This window comes from Bos javanicus, chromosome 8 (assembly GCF_032452875.1).
Source record: "Bos javanicus breed banteng chromosome 8, ARS-OSU_banteng_1.0, whole genome shotgun sequence".
Classification (NCBI taxonomy): Eukaryota; Metazoa; Chordata; class Mammalia; order Artiodactyla; family Bovidae; genus Bos; species Bos javanicus.
In genome coordinates, this window is record NC_083875.1 from 62,973,640 (window position 1) to 62,994,233 (window position 20,594).

General features: G+C 44.7%; 1 protein-coding gene across 4 annotated transcripts in view; it reads left to right on the forward strand.

Annotated features, from left to right (window-relative positions):
• Nucleotides 1-20,134, forward strand: part of LOC133252792 (stimulated by retinoic acid gene 6 protein-like) — a 43,603-nt gene extending 23,469 nt beyond the window's left edge. For 2 of the 4 annotated variants that reach the window (XM_061425722.1, XM_061425723.1), the window contains 13 exons: nucleotides 732-777; nucleotides 3,148-3,276; nucleotides 4,448-4,518; nucleotides 6,823-6,934; nucleotides 9,803-9,950; nucleotides 12,194-12,269; nucleotides 13,857-13,938; nucleotides 14,264-14,312; nucleotides 14,780-14,897; nucleotides 15,951-16,070; nucleotides 17,272-17,435; nucleotides 18,819-18,965; nucleotides 19,638-20,134. In XM_061425722.1, the coding sequence (XP_061281706.1) occupies nucleotides 732-777; nucleotides 3,148-3,276; nucleotides 4,448-4,518; nucleotides 6,823-6,934; nucleotides 9,803-9,950; nucleotides 12,194-12,269; nucleotides 13,857-13,938; nucleotides 14,264-14,312; nucleotides 14,780-14,897; nucleotides 15,951-16,070; nucleotides 17,272-17,435; nucleotides 18,819-18,965; nucleotides 19,638-19,786 (1,411 nt within the window). In that variant the 3' untranslated portion in view covers nucleotides 19,787-20,134. The remainder of the gene's footprint in view (nucleotides 1-731; nucleotides 778-3,147; nucleotides 3,277-4,447; nucleotides 4,519-6,822; nucleotides 6,935-9,802; nucleotides 9,951-12,193; nucleotides 12,270-13,856; nucleotides 13,939-14,263; nucleotides 14,313-14,779; nucleotides 14,898-15,950; nucleotides 16,071-17,271; nucleotides 17,436-18,818; nucleotides 18,966-19,637) is intronic. The other 2 variants (XM_061425721.1, XM_061425720.1) reach the window with 1 other exon arrangement.
• The last annotated feature ends 460 nt before the right edge of the window (nucleotides 20,135-20,594 follow it).

Here is a 20,594-nt window from a genome sequence, read left to right on the forward strand (position 1 = left end):
CTGGGCTTGTTTCCCCCACAGCATTTTCTGTGGAGCAGGGGTCCCAGACCTAGTATATAAACAAATGGAGGGAACTCTCAAGCAAATGATACCCTGATAGCTACAATTCCAGAGTTTGTTAAATGGCTTGCTAATTAGTGGCTTGATTTTAAAAAATTAGAAGACAGGGTATTAAGGGTTAGACATGGAGTAATATCATCTTAACAGCCTCTGGCAGACTCTGAGCTGGTGAGGAAAAGGTGGCCAGAAGCATTTAGCAGCTTGTGTACCATAGGAGTATGGGCACCAAGATTGAACATGACCAGTTGGGGGAAACCCTTGAGGCTTATTCCTCAGAGGAGTGTTTACAGACAAGGCCAGGCAGCAAAAGCCTCAGCCCCAGGGTTGGGAGACTTGGTCTTGGCTCTGAGTGAGACTCTAGATGAATCCTTTTCCCTCTCTTGGCTTCAGTCTCCCTGAGTGATGAAGGGAGAGAGGACGAGAACTCTCTGAGTCTCCGTGCTCTGCTAGTGTGGATTCCAGGACTGTGTGAGGACATGTTAAATGAATGTTACGGGCATGTACCTAGGCACGAGCTAGGTGCCTGATCCGGGTGAGATGCACACAGAGTCCTGGGAACCAGTCCTCCCAGAAGGATGGGGAGAGGACTCCAGGCAGGTGGAATCTGAGCTGTTTTCACAGAGGCTGTGCGGGAAGGACCCCACGACTCCAACCCTGTTTCTGTCCTGCAGGTTTGTGGTCACCACCCTTTACATCATACAGTGTCCCCATGGGCAGGTGAGTCCCCACTGAACTGTACTTAAGTAGCTCAGTCCTATCACTATGGCCAACTCTCTATGTGACCTGGAACAAGGCTTTGCCACTCTGGGCCCCAGCTTCCTCATGTGGACACAAAGGGAGTTGGAGCCATTCATGATGCCTCCATTTGCAGAGCATCCTGTGTTGATCAGGTGTCATTCACGGGAGATGTCCTCACAGGTGATGCCCATAGTGGCCCCTCAAGGGAGGGAAGCTCTCAGCAAACCCATTTTATAGGTGAGGAAACTGAGGCACAAGTATATTATGTAACTCTTGAGAAGCAATAGATCTGGGAGTTAAGACCAAGTCTGGCTGACTTCAAAGCTCCTTTTTCTCTGTTCCTGTTTGTAGCCTCAGTTTCTCTGGTCTATAAAATGGGACAAGTGGACTCAATGTACTCTTTGTTGCTTTGCCGTGCATTGTCTACCGCAGAATTATAGGAAGCTGGTTTATCTGTTCAGCCCTATACCCAGGAAAGTAAGCAAGATGAAAGAGAGGTATCATGTTGCACCCAGAAGGCTTACTAGGCAGGTGAGAGGAGTTCAAGGAGGCCACCTGGGCCAGGAGCCCATGGGAGCCTTGCCAAAGCCTTTCCTGGGCTTCAGTAACTATAGAGGATTAAGGGGTGTGATAAAGAGAGTCTGCGGGGAACCAGATTAGACAATGAGGTGTGTAGGTCAGACCTTCCCTCTGCATCTCTGCACCAGGATTGAGGGCATTATGGTGGATCTCTGTCCCAAAAGAAGCCCTTCTTCCCATTGCTCACAGTGCCTGAGGTTCCAGAGCACAGGTATTTTCTTTGGAGTCTTGGAGAACTTTCAGTCTTCTGGAAGTTCTCTTGTAATTCAAAATATTCATGGTTAATTGGAGGAGACAGCAGGGTCTTACTTCTGTGCTCAGAATCTCTAACAGCAAGAACTGCTATGCGTCAGTCCCAATCACTAACTGGAGAATTCTCAGGATACTAGGCAGCCAGTGTGTTAGTGCCATTCACACCCGGTTCGTTGATAGGAAAGTAAGGCTCAGGGGCTGACATGACTTAATAATTAACAATCATGGGACTGAAATCCAGACTAAGGAAGTAATGAAGACCTGTTCTCATGTTTTCAAATGTATTAATGGAAACATTGTTTATAAAAATGAGACATTGGAAAGGGTCTAAAATGTCAAATTCTAAGGGGAAATTTAGATAAAATTTGTGTGCCATGTGCTAAGTCACTTCAGTCGTGTCTGACTCTGTGATCCCATGGACTGTAGCTCACCAGGCTCCTCTGTCCATGGAATTCTCTGGGCCAGAATACTGGAGTGGGTAGCCACTGGGGATCTTCCCAACCCGGGGATTGAACCTGGGTCTCCTGCATTGCAGGCAGATTCTTTACCATCTGAGCCACCAGGGAAGCCCAGATATAGCTATATGGATATAGATAATAAAAAAGACACTGAAATATTAATACTACAATGACTATGTCTCAGATATAAGCATACATTGGAAGATGAAGACATCAGCCCTTGGATCTCAGAATGTGTCTAACCCCACCCTAACATCCCTGCATCAAAATTCTGATTTCCCAAGGGTGGGAAGAATACTCTGAAAACATAAAAAAAGGAAACTAACTTGTAAATTATCAAAGATAAATAACAATATTATTTATCTTAAAAGAGTGAAAAAAATGTTTTTATCAAAATGAAGCTAATAACTTAAAAACTATGAGCACCATTCTGAGAGACCTCTTACTTTTGGGAGCTTGTGATGCTCCCAGCATGATGACACTCACAGGCCCTTCCTCCCTTCTTTCCTTCCTTTTCTTCTTCTCCCACTCCCTCTTCTGCTCCACGCCCCCTCCCTCTTCCTCCCCTTTATCTTTCTGTCTTTGTCTCTTTTCCCCTCTCTCTCATCCTTCCTCTCTCTAGTGTGTGTTTTCCAAAAGGAACATTTAATACAGAATCAGGGGAATTCCCTGGCAGTCCTGTGGTTAGGGCTCTATGCTTGCACTGTAGGGGGCACAGGTTTAATCCCTTTGGGGAACTAAGATCCTGCAAGCTATGCCGTGCCACCAAAAAGATATGCAATCGGGAAAAAACCCATGAAAACCCTTTGTAGAAAATTAAATGGGGGCCTAAGACTCAAGTTCAGGGCTGCTGGACTCCAAATCTACTGCTTGTTCTGATGAAGCGGGGTTGCAGGGTTGGGGGTGGGGTGGGGAAGGGATTGGCTGCTGACCTCCAAGCTCTGAGAGAGTGGGCCCTGATGGGAGCAGGCTGGGACAGGCAGACTCCTGTGCACAACCTCCCCAGTGGCCTATCCCAGCCCTCCCTAGAGCCCATGCCCCCGGTCTGCTTCTGTTGCAGTTCGTGGGGAATTACGAGACTGTCATGTTCTACTGGCCCTCGCTGCTCTGCCTAGCCTTCCTGCTGGGCCGCTTCCTGCACAGATTTGTCAAATCTCTGAGGGTCCACCTGGGCTGGGAGCTCCAGATGGTGAGTACTAAGTAAAAATACCATGTGTGCCCTGACAGGCTGTTTTCCTAACAGCCCTGTGAGGTAGGTGCTGTTATTACTTTTCCCTGTCTGTATTAGGAAACTTGGACCTGGAGACATCAGTTGCATTGCCCAAGCTCAATAGCTAGTCGGTAGCAGAGACAGAACTGGAACCCAGAGAATTTGGTCATTGAGGCTGTCTTACCCCTTGTGCTTCTTCTTCTAGTTCCTTGAGGTAAAAAGTTAGGTTGCTTATATGAGATCTTTCTTCTTTTCTTCATATTGGTATTTACTGCTATATACTTCCTCTTAGAACTGCTTTTGCTGCATCCCATAAGTTTTTATATGTTGCATTTCTATTTTCACTTGCTTCAAGGTAACTTTTTATTTCCCTTTTGACTTTTTTATTTGACCCATTGGTTGCTCAAGAATGTACTGTTTGTGAATTTTCCTCCTATTATTACTGTCTAACTTTTTGTGGTCAGAAATTATGCCTGGTATGATTACAATCTTCTTAAATTTAAGTCTTGTTTGTGGCCAGACATGTGCTCTATCCTAGAAAATGTTTGTGAAAAGAATATGTATTCTGTTGGTGTTATATGGAATGTTCTGTAAGTGTCTGCGTGATCCATTTTGTCTATAGTGTTGTTCAAGTCAGTTGTTACCTTATTGATTTTCTAACTGGATTATCTATCTATTATAGATCTATCTATCTATCTATCTATCTAATCTATCTATTGTTGAAAGTGTGGTATAGAAGTCCCTTACTATTATTGTGTTGCTGAAATAAGCAAGAGAAATTTCTTTTCATAAAAAATAAAAACGCTGGGATGTGGAGCGTTTCATTCCTGAAATAGTATTTTGAACTCTGATGAGAAATCACCAAATCTCAGAAGGAAATCAACTTTGCAAAACAAAAGCTGCTATAAACAGGAAACAGAAGAGTCAGGGAAGGTCAGGCCTCTAGCATTTCTTGAAAGCAAGTACTAGGTAAACAGGAAATGGGACGCTATTGTCTCTTCAATAAATGACAGGTGTCTGGGAATGGTTCAGTTGAAAATAGCCAAGTTTTACCCAAAATCCTGGCCTTCGTGGCAATAGTCCTTCAGAGAGACCAAAACTCTAATAAGACTTTCTGAGCCAAAGCATCAACCTCTTTCTTTTCTCACAGGAAGAAAAACCTTTCCTGGAAGTTCACCAGGCAGAGCATGTCAAGCGGCTCCTGAGGAAGTGCCCCCTTCAGTAAGCACAGTTCTCTTTGCCCCTCTGTGTTTGCACATATATTGATGAGTTCTGACATGTCAGAGACCTGGTGATGACTGGAAGGGCACTATTTTAGGGCCCGCTTGTTTGTTAATAGAAACTCAATTCAAACGGGTGTAAAGAGAAAAAGAAAAGTTATGGCCTTACATAGTTAAAAACTCTAGAAGTCGTCAGTTTCAGACACAGATGGATCCAGGGGCTTGATTGATGTCATCAGAACTAGGTCTCTGCCTCATCTCTCTGCTTTTGTTGTTCACTGAGTCGTGTCTGACTCTTTGTGACCCCATGGACTGCAGCACGCCAGGCTTCCCTGTCCTTTACTATCTTCAGGAGCTTACTCAAACTCATGTCTGTTGAGCTGTTGATGCCATCCAACCATCTCATCCTCTGTCATCCCCTTCTCCTCCTGCCCTCAATTTTTCCCAGCATCAGGGTCTTTTCCAGTGAGTTGGCTCTTCACATCAGGTGGCCAAAATGTTGGAGCTTCAACTTCAGCATCAGTCCTTCCAGTGAATGTTCAGGACTGATTTCCTTTAGGATTGACTGGTTTGATCTCCTTGCAGTCCAAGGGACTCTCAAGAGTATTCTCCAGCACCACAGTTCAAAAGTATGAATTCTTCATCGCTCAGCCTTCTTTATGGTCCAACTCTCACATCCACACACGACTACTAGAAAAACCATAGCTTGGCTATACGGTCCTTTATTGGCAAAATGATATCTTTGCTTTTTAATACACTGTTTTGGTTTGTCAAAGCTTTTATTTCAAGGAGGAAGTGTCTTTTAATTTCATGGCTGCAGTCACCATCTGCAGTGATTTTGGAGCCCAAGAAAATAAAATCTGCCACTGTTTCCACTTTTTCCCCATCTATTTTGCCATGTCTGGGAAATAGATGGAATGATGGGACTTGATCTTCATTTTTTGAATGTTGAGTTTTAAGCCGGTTTTAAGTTTTCACTCTTCTCTTTCACTTTAATCAAGAGACCAGAATCTCTAAGCTTTTACCTTTCTGGCTTAAGCTCACAGAAAAGAGTGTTTTCTTCTAAGTAATTCTAACAAAATTCCCATGAAGGTGTTTCTTTGGATCAAGTTGAACCACATGCCATACCAGAAACAATTACTATGCGTAGGTGTTTGGAGTAAACTGATTGTTAAATCTGAGTCAGGAGCTTCCCAGGTAGCACCAGTGGTAAGGAGCCTGCCTGCAAATGTAGGAGACATAAAAGACCCAGGTTCAATCCCTGGGCTAGGAAGATCCCCTGAAGGAGGGCCCAGCAACCCACTCCAGTATTCTTGCCGGGAGAATCCCATGGACAGGGGAGCCTGGTGGGCTACAGTCCATGGGGTTCCAGAGTTGGATTTGGCTGAAGTGACTTAGCATGCACGCATGCAAACTGGGGTCACATGTTCACCACTGGACCTAAGAAGTGGTTCAGCCTCACTTAGCCACCAGGACTGATGGTAGGGAAGAATACAGACCCAGGGAAGAACCAAGGTGCTGTTACCAATAAAAGATGACATAGCTCTTGGCCAGGAAAAAGCCCCTATCTTCAGTGATCATTCAGGTTACCTACCCCTACCAGTGCCGCTGTATACAAGGCGATATTTCCCAGAGAAGGTGTATGTCTAATCCAAGGTCACACAGTTGCAAAGCTAATTCTCTGGCTAGAAATATAGTTGGCAACATGTAGCAGAAAATGCAAAATAATCATGGCACAAACAAGAGAGAGATTTATTTCTTTCTCATATAAAAGAATTCTGGAAGCAGGCAGTCTATACTTACCCTGGACTGCCCATCATGGCAGTTTACCCATCATCTGTCTTTTTCCTCCGATAACTTAGTGGGTTGCTATCACGAAGGCTGATCCAGAATAGATGCTGGAGTGCTAACCTGGACCAGCCACCACGTCTGCCCTTCAAATGGCAGGCATGAGAAATGAGTAATGACAAAGGAAGCCCTCCCAGCTGTGTCACTTCCATCTGGCCAGCCTCTTCAAGTCCCACCCCACACCTCTGTTCATGTCTCATTGGCCTGTTTAGTCTTGGTCACTCTTAGCTGTAAGAAAGGTCAAGAACTATAGCCTTTTATCTAGTAAATTGCTGTACTAAATAAAACTGAGTCCCTGTTCTGAAGAATAAGGGGAGGATGACAACAGTGGAATCTTCCAGTGCTCTTTCTCTTCACTAAACTCTAAGATCAAGAGGAAATGACATTATTTTCAGAAGAATCAGGCATTTGTTTACCACTCACAACCTATCTTCTCTTGATGTTTATTCATTCACAGAGAAAGAAATAAGTCTTGGTTCCAAACCAGGATATATGAGTGGGACCCCTACTTTCAGTTCCCAAGCAGGATGATTGGAACCATTGTGTTGGCTTTCATCTGCCTGTACCTTGTAAGTAGAGCTAAGCAAATCCTTTTGTATTTTATAAATGGGGTGGGGATAGGATAGGGTTGTTCTTTAAAAGCTGGGTCAAAACTGGGTATATGTAAATCAAAGAAGTACAGTTCTTTGACCCCACCATTTTGACTCTAAAGACACTTTTACTCATGTAGTGAATATTAGTAATAAATATAATTGAAGTATTTATGGAGACTTCTGGTTGCCAATTCCACTTGTAAAGAGCTTGAAAAATGCCACTCTGTCTTAAAAACAAGTACAAATATGAACAAACTGAAGAATCAACAACTCTTCTTAGATCCCTAAGAGCAGGGAGGTCATGGGGCAGTTTGCCCCTAAAATTGAAGAGACAGACAAGATCCTGGCAGAATGGAGCAGAAACCCCATGGCAACCAGCGCCAAGGTAAGAAAATCTGAATTGTAGTTGATGCCATCAATTAACTGGATATTTTGGAAATCCAAACACTACGTCATCAACAACAGCAGAATGCATATTCTTCTCAAGAATAAATGGAAAATTCAACAAGATAGACTATATCTTGAACCATCAAACACACTTAATACATGTAAAAGAATAAAATCACATGATTTCTGCTCTCAAATCAAAATGGAATTAAATTAAAAACCAATAACAGAAAGATAACTGGAAAATCCCCCAGGAGTAGATATCGAAACAACACACTTCTAAATAACATATGAGCCAAAGAAAAAAATCAAGGCAAGTTAGAAATATTTTGAAAAAGGAGAACACAAGTTCTCAAACTTTGTGGCAGGTGGTAAAAGCAGTTGTTGTTGTTATTGTTGTTAAGTTGCTCAGTCATGTCCGACGCTTGTGACTCGAGGACTGTAGCCTGCGAGGCTCCTCTGTCCATGGGATTTCTCAGACAATACTGGAGTGAGTTGCTATTTCCTTCTCCAGGGGATCTTCCCAACGCAGGGACTGAACACAGGTCTCCTGCATTAGCCGGTGGATTCTTTACTGCTGAGCCACCAGGGAAGCCCAGCAAAAGCAGTGGTTAAAAAGAAATTTGTAGCATTGAATGAAGAAAGATCTAAAATCAATCATCTAAGCTTTCACATTAGGAAACAAACAAAAAAGAGCAAATTAAAATGCAAAGTAAGCAGAAAAATAGATGTGTTATAATAAAAAGTAGAGCAGAAACTTATGAAACTAAAAACAAGAAATCAATAAAGTACAAAACCAAAGCACGTCATGTGGTCAGAGCTAAGTGAGGTAAAATGTCCAAGTCAAAAGCAGGGTCAAAGTGGAGAGATGAAAATGGCCAAATTGTCTTCTGTTCATTTTAAATGTATGAGGATGATACTTATACAAACTAGTCTTGTGATAACTTTTAGGTGAATGGATTAGGTTATGATACGGAGAAGGCACTGGCACCCCACTCCAGTACTCTTGCCTGGAAAATCCCATGGATGGAGGAGCCTGGTAGGCTGCAATCCATGGGGTTGCAAAGAGTTGGACACGACTGAACGACTTCACTTTCACTTTTCACTTTCATGCATTGGAGAAGGAAATGGCAACCCACTCCAGTGTTATTGCCTGGAGAATCCCAGGGATGGGAGAGCCTGGTGGGCTGCTGTCTATGGGGTCACACAGAGTCGGACATGACTGAAGCGACTTAGCAGCATCAGGTTATGATAAGGTACTGCATAAACCCCCAAACTTCATTTGAAAACACTGTATATATATATGCTTTTTTTTTTCTTTTTTTCCCACTTAACAATGTTGACTGGGTGTTCAGGTTTGGGAGGCAGCAGTCTTTTATGTTGTCCCATAACTAGTTTCTCCATTGTGTACCTTCATCATCCCTGAGAATCCTCACCCCCTGCATCCAGTCAGCAGAAGGAGAAAGTATATAGAGAAATGCATATGGGAGGCTTCAAAGGCCATGTGGACCCAGCACACGTTCCTTCCACTCTTTTCCCATTGGTGAGGTCCTTGTCACGTGGCCATATCTAACTAAGGGAGGCTGGGAAATGTAGTCCAGCCTTGTGCCCAAAGAAGGGAAGAATGGATTTTAATGGACCACTAACTAGAGTTCTCTGCAGCAGTGAGTAAATCACTTGATGTTTTTGTGTTCGTTAAATCTTTATTAGTTGTCTACTCCATACCAAGTGCCTTGTTAAGACCTGGAAGAGAGAAGAGGGCTGATTCAGCAGCTCTTGGCCTGGGAGTAGCCCATGGTCTAAGAGAAGAAGATAAGATATGATATGCAGTACTGCCATCTAAACAGAGGAAAAGAAAAGGTGAAAGTGTTCTGGAAGTTTAGTGAATTACTCTGGATAGAGAAGCTGCCTGACAATAGTAGCATTTGAGCTCCATATTCAGAGATAAACAAGATTCAGTTGATGAAGTAAAATGGCATCAGGAACTCCAGAAGCAATGGCATGATGATCAGGGGCATGAAGGCAGGATGACAAGATGATAGGACAGGAGCAAGCATGACATGCATACAGGAAACAGCATGTCCTCCAATTTGATCATTGCCAAAATGCAAGGAGGAGAACAGTGAGAAATGTCTGGAATTGTCCATAAAGTCACCCCTTATTCAAAGTTAGGCATTCATGTCACTATGATTGAATTAATGTCTGAAGAGTTTCTTGAGCCCTTTTGGGATTTACTCTTGTATGTTATTTTGTGAAGAACAGAGTTTGGGCTGAATCCTGTCTCCAAAGGAGTCACAATCCCATTCACATCAGTAAAGCAAGTGTCCAGAGTCTATTTCAGTTGAGTTTTGAGCTTCAAAGACTTTTGACCTCAAAACCAAAAAATGACCCCCTATATTATTCATTTAATGAGCAGGACTCAGGTGAGACCTTGAAACACTTACTCTGTGTCCTCAGTTCATTGTCATTGAGTTCTGCGTGTTCGTGTATGTGAGAGACGAGCTGGATGTGTTTGAAGGTGAATTGGAGAGCTACATCACCTCCATGAACCAGACAGGGAGCCCAGTCCTCCTGCAGGTGAAAGAGCTGATTAACATCACCAAAGGTAAAACCATATTCCACCTTTGTTCCTGCCACTTCTATATGGAACGGGGAGGGACTTGTGACTGGTGGTGGGTGCACACCTACAGTAACTACTGCTGCTAGTCTTCATATTATCTGTGTTTCACTTACTGTATGCCTCCCTGGATTGACTTGAAGGAGAAAGGGGTCCAGACACAGGCCATTTTATTACAACTTACTTGGGGCTGCATTGACCATGCCTTGAGAATGTTCTCATCTTAAATAGCTTATCTTTTTTTGGTGTCAGTGGAAACAACTAAAATCATCATATATTTTTCACTTTGGAAAAGATAAAATAGTAAGTTTTGACTTTATTATTTTATGAAAAGTTTACTCATATCATTCAAATTTAATTTCTGCTTAGTTCCGGTTACTGTAACAAGTTACCATCGACTATGTGGTATAAACAACCAACATTTATTTCTCACAGTTCTGGAGACTGGAAAGTCGAAGGTGCTAGCAGATCTGGTGTCTTGGGAGAGCTGCTTCCTGACTTGCAGATGGCCACCTTCTCTTTGTGTACTCACATACTGGATGGAGAATAGGGAGAGGAAGCAAACTCCCTCATGTCTCTTCTTTTAAGGGCACTAATTCCATCATGAGGGTTCCACCCTCACAATCTAATCACCTCCCAAAGACTCCATCTCCAAATACCATCACATCGTGGGTTAGAGTTTCAACACATGAATCCTTTTGGGTGGAGGGACCCATATTTATTGAAGGCATATTTCTTCCCCATTAAACTGTCAAGACAATTAATGCTTTTCATACCTGTTGAAAATTTATTGACAATGGGGATTTACTTACGGATTCTGTTTATTCCATTCATCTATTTGTCTATCTTTACAGAAATACCACAGTCTTACTACTGTAGATTTATAGTAAGATTGAAATCAAGAAATATGAGTCATGCAATTTTGTTCTTCTTTTTCAAGGCTGTATGGCCTATTCTGGGTCCCTTTTTTTTAATATGAATTTTAGGATTAGCTTGTCAATTTAAATAGAAATGGCTTTGGAAGTTTTGGGCAGTTGGTTTGAATTTGTCAGTCAATTTAGGAGTATTGTATGTTCACATAGAATATCCTATACATAAAAGTGATATGTTTTTCCATTAATTTAGGTCTTTAATTTCAATAATCTTTTATAGTTTTCAGTGTACAGGTTGTACACTTCTTTTATTAAATTTATTCTTAAGTATTTTATTCTTTGTGATACTATTTCAAATGCAATTCTTACTTCATTTTCAGATTACACATTGCTAGGTACAGCGATGAATTGATTTTTATATATTGGTCTTATGTCTTACAAACTTACAAGCTCATTTATTAATCATTTTACTTTTGTTTGCTTCTTCCCTAGGATTTTCTATACCTAAGAACATGTCATTGGTGAATAGAGATAGTTTTATTTCTTCTTTTGCAGTCTAGCTGCATTTTCTTGCCTAATTGCCCTGACTAGACCCTTCAGTACAACGTTGGATATAATTGGCAAGAGCAGACACTGATTTTCTCATTCTTGAACCTAAGGGGAAAGCAGTTGTTCACCAATTAAGTATGATGTCAGCTGTGGGGGTTTTACAGATGCTTTTTATCCAATTGAGGAAATGCCCTTCCATTTCTAGTTTATTCAGTGATTTTAATTATAAAGAGGTATTGGATTCTTTCAAATGCTTTTTCTGCACCTACTGAGAATCTGCTTGTACAGAAGCTTTTACTTTCTTCTGTCTTTCTCCATCCCTCTCTCATAAGCACCCAGAGTCATTCTGAAAGCAAGTTGGATACGAAATATTAGAAACTTACTAAAAGGTGGATGAATGGAATAGTCAAGACCTTCATTCCAGTTACCACTGCACATGGTGGCTGTGAACTGGGGGTGGATAACCCCCTCCCCCAAAAGGGGTTATTAGAAGGTCAGGTATAAATGATGTTTTACAAGGCTGGAGGCTACCTACTATGCGTACATTCTATAATTTTCTGCTTCTATTATGCATTGTAGACAGAAAATATTAATACCAAAGGAAAAGTTTATAAACACACAGGAAATAAAGGATATTGAAGGCATATAGCTAAAATGAAACAGAAATAAGCAGAACTTTATTTGCCCAAGAGGTATATTAAAGGTAATACAATATATTTTGCCCAAACTTTTCTGTTGTGACTTTCTGCATTTTAAAAATTATTTCTGGTTCATCTTCTGAGGTTGCTTGTGTCACCTTTTCTATTTCAGAAGTCTGGGTGGTGACCATTTTGCCTGCCTCCCTCACATGTGTGAGCTACCTGTTCCACATCTTGGCTTGTTACAGGTAGGGGCTTCTGGGAGGCATTTGTGTGTCTTCAAGCAGGAAATTGGCTGACAGATTTTTTTTCTCAGAATTCCCAAGCAGTGTCAGTCATTCCCAAATTGGGAACTGCAGTGTATACAGGGTTTGGGGACAACCACATCTATTGGTAAAAAACAAAAACAAACAAAATAGCATTTGATTTGAGCTTCCTCTATCAATTTGACATTGTGATTAGAGTTTTCTTTTGGTCTTCAGCAAAACCCTAAGCAATACTTTCATTGCCATGTTCACTGCTGAGCAGGCAAGACTCAACAAAAAACTTTGTTGTTATTCAGTTGCAAAGTCATGTCCAACCCTTTGCAACTCCAAGGACTGCAGCTCGCCAGGCTTCCCTGTCCATTACCATCTCCAGGAGTTTGCTCAAATTTATGTCCATTGAGTTGGTGATGCTATCCAACCATCTCATCCTCTGTTGGCCCCTTCTCCTCCTTCCCTCAGTCTTTCCCAGCATCAGTGTCTTTTCCAGTGAGTCAGCTCTTTGCATCAGGTGGCCAAAGTACTGGAGCTTCAGCTTCAGCATCAGTTCTTCCAATGAATATTCAGGGTTGATTTCCTTTAGGATTGACTGGTTTGATTTCTTTGCTGTCTAAGGGACTCTCAAAAGTCTTCTCCAGCACCGCAGTTCTTTGGCCAGTCTGTTAGCATATGACCATGTCTTCTGGCCTCTTCTAACCTTATCATTTCTTGTACACTTCATGTCTGCTTGGTGTCAGACCTGCCCTGCTCTCCAGGACTAACTACAGTGGGTTCCCAGCAGGTGAATTTGGCTCAAGGGGACCCCACAGGAGGTTGGGTCAAGGGGACCAGGTGCATCAGTCTCAAGAACAGCAGTGCAGGAGGAGGGGATGGCCTTCAGTATGGAGTCAGCATTTGCATGCTGATAGAAGTTGAATTTGGGTATCTATTGCTTCTCTTTCTCTCCATTTCTCTGCCTTTGTCTCTGCTTCTCTCTCTCACTGTCTGTCTCAGTCTCTAATTCACAGTCACCCACTCACTCACTGGAAGCCCAGGGCCAATTCTCACCCCTCCAGAGCATCCTGTCTTTACATCCTCCCCATCTGGCTGCCCAAAGGGTGAGTCTCTTGCAGATGGCATCTAAGTGAAGACTCTCCTGACACAAAGAGGCCCCAGCTGTCCATCCAAGGCCTGCCTTGAACCTTTGACTATAGTTTAAAAATAGTGAATATTTGAAAGTTGCTGAGAGAGTAGATTAAAAGTTTTCATCACAAGGAAAAACTTTTTGTAACTGTGTGCAGTGACAGATGTTAACAAGACATTATCATCATTTCATAATATGTACAAATATCAATTATATTGTACACCTGAAAAAATGTCATGTTATAGTCAACTGTATCTCAACTTTTAAAAAGTATTTTAAAAAGATTTCAAGACTGATTAGAACCATCTCAAGAGCTGTGGTCAATACAGGGGAGCTGAGCTGCCTGCCATCTCCCTCCATAGGCCTTTCTGTTTACATCTGTTGAGCTCTAAGTGCGTAAGGAGCCCGGGTCATAAGCATTACTAATTTCCCTCTCTCTCTCTCTCTAGAAAGCACATCAAGAGGTTGTGGGCAGGGGATAAACACTTTCTTCCTCTGAAGTTTCATAATCCTTCCTCATCTGAGAGTGTGGTAAGTCCACAGCAGTCTCTCTCTGCTCCCAGGCCACAGCCTGCTGTCCTGCACCTCAGACAGGGTTGGCATGCTGGGGAAGGAAGAGCTCTGGGCTGGGGCGGGGGGCGGGGGTCCAGAGCCCTCAATTTTAGTATGTTCTGCTGCTGGGTGACTTGGGACAGCCACTGTCCCCATCTGGCCTCATGTGTAAAATGAGGACAATCATGACACCTGCCTTGGTAGCTTGGTGGGTGACCCTCAAATGAGACAGGGATGCTGGATATGTGTTAGAGGTCATCAAGGTGTCTCCCCTCTCAGATCGTTTGTTCTATCTAAATCTCAGGTGGCCATTGCAAGGTACTCTGGCTGGCAGATAGCCTATATTCTGTGGGGTAAGTGCCATCACGTGACCTATTCAATTTGACACACATTCCCTGAGCACCTGCAGAGTCCCAGCTGTGGGCAGGGAGGAGGGACATGGGGCAGAAGCAGCCCCAGCTCTTCCTCAAGGGACCTACAGGAAGGTCTGGAAGGAGTGAGAAGCACACATTCATATCGGTCATCATTACCACCTGTCCTGTGCCCATGGGGTGTGTACGCTAAGGGTGGTGGTGACCCAGAGGAGGAAGTGACTATCCACACCTAGGCCAGGGTGCCAAGCCTTCCTAATGGAGTTGACATTTGAACTGACCTGGCAGAGTGAGCAGAAGGTTGGTGGTCGTGCCAGGCAGGAGAAACAGCATAAGCAAGAGCGCCAGGACCTTTGGAGGGAGGAGGCTGCGGGCGGGGCTGGAGGGAGGGACTTGTGTGACTGGATGCTGAAGGGCCGTTAGTGACCACCGGCTCCCTTGGCCCACAGGCTACCTCATCATCCATGTGATGCAGAGCCTGTGTGGCCTGGCGATCATGTATAGCCTGGTGCTTCCTGTCATCCACCATCAGGCGCTGGAGATGCTCCGAGGCCTAGGCATCGGGATGTAAGTGCTGGGTGGGCTTCCTGACATTGCCCAGGGCCTGGGAGCTGCTGGGCCCTCCGAGCTGCTGTTCGAAATGCCCCTTCCCTGCTGGGCTCTTACCAGTCCCTGGACCCATGCTGTCACTGTGATGGGAGACTCACAGTTTATGAAATGTTTCCACTTGCACTGTTCAGCTGGGTCCTCACAATTGTGTCTGTGGGAGGTATATGTGTGTCCATTGTATTGCTGGGAAGACTGAGGTTCAGGCAGATGAGGTGAGAGAAAGGACAGTATAGTGGAAAGAGAGAGGGAATCTGAGTTTAGGCTTTAGATCAACTGTGTGACTTGTAAACTGCCTCTCCAAGCCTTAGTTTACCCATATGGAAAGTAAGCAAATGCTGACATTACTGAAAATTCACTTTGCAACTTTTCTCTTGAGGACCTTCTGAGGTTGGGACTTACATTAGCTCCCTTTTTCAGATGAGGAACAGAGGCACAGAGAGGCTGAGCAATTTGTCCCAGGAGGGGAGGAGGCAGGATGGGGAGCTGGACAATCTGAAACCAAAACCTCATTCAACCATCACCCCATGCTGGTGCTGGGGAGAGCTGCAAACAGGGTGTGTGCCCTCTGGGGGCCTTGCTGCTCTGAACTCCTTGGTTCCAGGCTCACCTAGAGCCTCCTACGAATCTGGGGCAGAGCCTGCCCTGTCCACTCTTCCATGGCCTTCATGAGCTCTTCTGAAAATCCCATTCCTTTCTTTGATTTCCTATGCTGCTAAACCACTCAGCCCACTGCTACCCCTCAACAAAAGGACCTGATTTAGTCCTGGAGTTCTGGTCTGGAGCCAGAAGGCCCGATGACGCAGCTTTGAGAAAGTCATGTCCCCTTTGTAAGCCTCATTTTTCTCATCTGCATAGTAGACAAAATTCTCTGTAGGCATAAAGGACAGAGTTCAAGCTACTGTTGGTCTGGCAGGCAGTCAACATGTCTTTCCTCTGTATCACTGGGCATTCCAAAAGAGTTTGGGAAGAGTGGTCAAGGCCACCTCAGCATGGTCTCGCCTTGTGTTTTAGCCTCACCGTATCCATCGTCCTGGGTCTCATGGTCCTGCAGGTATGGATTGCCACCAGCTTCTTCCTGCAACCAAAGATGGGGATAGATGACAAGCAGAAGCCCCTGGCTCTCAACAACAGGTGAGAGCAGAGAAAGTAGTGGGGCATTGTAGGGCTCTGGCCTCAGCAGGCTCGCTCCTTTCTCCACCCTTGGCAGGTTCCTGGGTGCACTATACATTCTGAGAGGGCGAGGGGCAGTGGTTTAGAACTGGGACCAAACTGCCAGGAACCAGACTGCCTGGAGCCAAATCTTGGCTCCACCCCTTATGAGCTATGTGACCTTACTGAACATCTATGAACCTCTACTTCCTCACTTTACAAATAAGTTTGCACATCTCAGAGAGGTGTTCCAAGGATGAAAGGTATTAAAATATGAACTTAGAGCAGTAGTGCCTGTCCCATGGTAATCCTTTCTAGTTCATTCATTCAAAGCTGTTCATCATGGAGGAAGCAACATGGGCACTGAGGATAATGAAATACTCCTCACGATCTGCCTGTGATCTGCTCATGGTCCACTGGAGTTGACAGACACAGACATTTAGGGACAGTAGAGTCCAGATGGTGTGAAAGCATTACAAGAGAAAGCAGAGGAGAGGAAGGGAGTGGCGGAGAGGCAGGGCGTTCTTTTAGCTGCAGGTGGGATGTTTGAGCTAAAGTAGGTAGGATGGTAGGATTCCTACAGGCAGAGATGAGCAGATGGTGTGGTTGCAGCCCCCACTGTACGGATGCAGGCAGGAAGCCATGAGAGGGCAGGATGTGTTGGGAGAAGAGTGAGACTCCAATATGCTGGATGGTGAGGGACAGGAAGCGAGCACAAAGTGGCAATACCAGAAAAGTCCCTCTCAGGGAGGACCTCAAAATTCATATGCAATATTTGGGCTTCATCCCATAGGCAACAGGAACCATGTGATTAACTTGAAAAATTTTATCTGGAGGACTTGGAGCAGTTCTAGCTGGGGACAGGTCACTGTTGCAACAGATATGAGAAAGCCACACCCTCTGCTGTAACCATGGACCCAGCGGTAGCCGCGTGGGGTTTACAGTCCCCACTCACATTCAGCCTGCCTGGTGCTCAACGTCCTCGCCACTGTTTCTGAGCCGGTCTTCACACCAGCTGTGAAGTGGGGACAGTCAGCTTCCTCCACTAACAGCACGAGGTCGCACAGCTAGGAGGTGGGAGAGATAGGATTTGACCACAGGTCTGGGAGGGCCCCTGAGCCCACCTGCCTAGCCACCTTCTCATACTGAAGGGTGCTTCCCCTCTGCCTGCTTCCCTCCGCAGGAGAGCGTTCCACAACTTCAACTACTTTCTGTTCTTCTACAACGTGCTGCTGGGCCTGGGTGCCTGCCTCTCCAGGCTTTTCATCAGCTGTGTCCTGGGCACGTGGCTGATCGCCCGCATCGACAGGACCATCCTGCAGAGTGGCTATGAGAGAGCAGACATGGGTATGTAGCCGTGCGTCTGGGGAGCGCTGCTCTTGCACCTTTGTGGAAGCTGCCTGCAAGTCGGGTACCAGAGGCCCGCAGTTCATTCTCTTCTCTCTTTTTTTTTAAAATTTTATTTTATTTTTAAACTTTACAATATTGTATTGGTTTTGCCAAATATCGAAATGAATCCGCCACAGGTATATACGTGTTCCCCATCCTGAACCCTCCTCCCTCCTCCCTCCCCATACCATCCCTCTGGGTCGTCCCAGTGCACCAGCCCCAAGCATCCAGTATCGTGCATTGAACCTGGACTGGCGACTCATTTCATATATGATATTATACGTATTTCAATGCCATTCTCCCAAATCATCCCACCCTCTCTCTCTCCCACAGAGTCCAGAAGACTCTTCTATACATCAGTATCTCTTTTGCTGTCTCGTATACAGGGTTATGTTACCATCTTTCTAAATTCCATATATATGCATTAGTATACTGTATTGGTGTTTTTCTTTCTGGCTTACTTCACTCTGTATATTAGGCTCCAGTTTCATCCGCTTCATTAGAACTGATTCAAATGTATTCTTTTTAATGGCTGAGTAATACTCCATTGTGTATATGCACCACAGCTTTCTTATCCATTCATCTGCTGATGAGCATCTAGGTTGCTTCCATGTCCTGGCTATTATAAACAGTGCTGCGATGAACATTGGGGTACATGTGTCTCTTTCAATTCTGGTTTCCTCAGTGTGTATGCCCAGCAGTGGGATTGCTGGATCATAAGGCATTCTCTTCTCTTGTACTTAGAGCTTATCTTCCCACAGGGGCTATAACGCTGAATAGAAAAAACAAAACAAAACTTTTCAGCCCAATGGTCAGATTGCATATTTAACAGATCTTTGAGGTATAATGAAGAGCAGTAAGGGATAGTGCAATTCTATCAAAACACTTACAAGGTAATTTGTGAATGCACGGCTCTGAAATTTTTGAGAAAACATATCTCAGAATTACTTGTGGTGTTAGTTGCAAGCTTTCTTAGTTAAAAAAATGGTCTGTTCATTTTGCTCCAAAATCAAACCATTTTTTCCGGAGAAAAAGCAGTTTTTGTCCTATTTCTGGACTGTGTCTTTTCATTCACTCATTGATTCGTGCAATGGCAGCTGGCTTCTCCGTATAAGCCATAGAGGCTCCCGTCACTGTGAACTTCAAATTTCCATAAAATGAACAGGTTAGGGTATGATCTCTAAGAACCTTTCCAGCTCTTTATACCTCATTTTCTGGATTCACAGCAAAGACACAGACACCATTTGGGAACAAAGTGTTGCTGCAGTTATGTCATAAGAAGCAAAACCTAGTCATCCAGGAATATACATTGCATGGTCTGACTTCCCTTCTGGATTTCAGGGTTCAGTGCATGGATTGGCATGCTCTACGTAGATCATTATCACACCAACCCCGTGCTCGTCAGCTTTTGCCATATCCTGATCACCGGCCACAGGGAGAGGAGGCTACAGCAGACCATCAAATACTGGTACCTAAATCAATCAGCAGGTAAGTCTCCTGTTTGAATCTATACTGGGGTTGCACACCAGGAAACAAGTGCCTTCAGTCTTCCCTGGGATCCCTGAGATGTCCCATGTTCCTCCTTCTCTGACCCTCTTCCTCCACTTTCTGTGCCCTGGGAGCCCTTCTACCCAGGAGGTTAGAAGTCTTCACCCCAGTCAGTCTGGCTGTGGGACTCCGAGGCCTTGTTCCTGCTAATTCAGCTTCTCCATTGTTTCTGAAAATGAACTCTGCTACCTAAGTCCTTCAATCAGCCATTTGTCTGAGACTCCTCCATAACTCACGCTGCAAGCCAGATGCCCTCCAAGATGGTGTGCAGTTTTGCTTAAACTACCCCATTCCTTACCACAAGCTCTCTCTTGGCTGCCACCTATATCATTCTGCTCTGCCTTCCCCTGGGAAGCCCTCCAGTTAGCTATGTTCTGCCTGTGAACACTCAGCACTGATCTGGACTGTTTTCATTGCTGATCCCAACATTGCAGATATCCAGATCTGTGGAACAAACTCTTATCCCTCCAGCCACCCTCATGTCCCCAGGAATCCTGGTCCGGCTCCTTCCTCCACACCTCACTCCTTCTGGGCAGCTTTCCCTGTGGCCTCTGAGCAGGACAGAGACAAGCTGCCCTCTCCTCCATTGTACCGGCTCTGATTCTGTTCTAGGTCCCCGTCTCTCAGCGAGGTCCAGGACAAGGTGGCTCCTGCTGCAGACCCTGATCAACAACCCCGAACTGGTCAGACTCAGAAAATCCAGGCCAGGTCTTGGCTCCCAGGAGTTTACCCAGATTCTGTTGACGTGCTCGGAGAGCTGACACTGACCTTCCACACTGCTGCAAGGTTGTTCCAGGACAACTTCCCCTGAGAAAGCCCAGGCTACTCAGCAGCTGTCCCCTGCAGTGGAATAGGCTGCACGGCCACTGTCCATTGCAGACTGGCCATTCGTGGGGTGGCACTTGGGGCTGAACAGTGATGTCTCAGGTCTAATTCACTCCCTTGGGAAAAAGATCAACAACAAAAGAGAATTTCTGTTGAACAAACTACCCAATAATGATGTCCACTATCCCTGGTTAGAAGGCAGCCTTGGGGAGTTCTATGTTGAGACACACTGGGCAGAACTTCATGTCACTGTCAAAGGTGGTATAAAAGTTTGTATCAAGAGAGTTTAACTGTTTGATGCATTTCTTCTCTGGGACAAAGTATGGCCTTAATCCAACAGGGTCCTTGTTGTTTCCTCCTTTCTAGATTGTATGGTGGTGGGAGACAAGGAGCCCTTGACCCCAGCCTCCAGTCTGGTGGGTGAGCAGGTACACACTGAGCTGTCTCCCACAGCCACTCAGGTGGGGAACAGATCAGAACTGACATGTGCCCTGGTCACAAATAAGTTGTGTAGATTCTCTCTGACACACAGGGGATCCCCTGAGAAAGCCACCCGTCTGAAGAGGCAGAGATGAGATCTGCATTTAAGTTTGTTGTCATTGTTTAATCACTTAGTTGTGTCTGACTCTTTGCTACCCCATGGACTGTAGCCTGCCAGGCTCCTCTGTCCATGAGATGTCCTGGGCAAAAATACTGGAGTGGGTTGCCATTTCCTCCTCCAGGGGATCTTCCTGACCCAGGGAT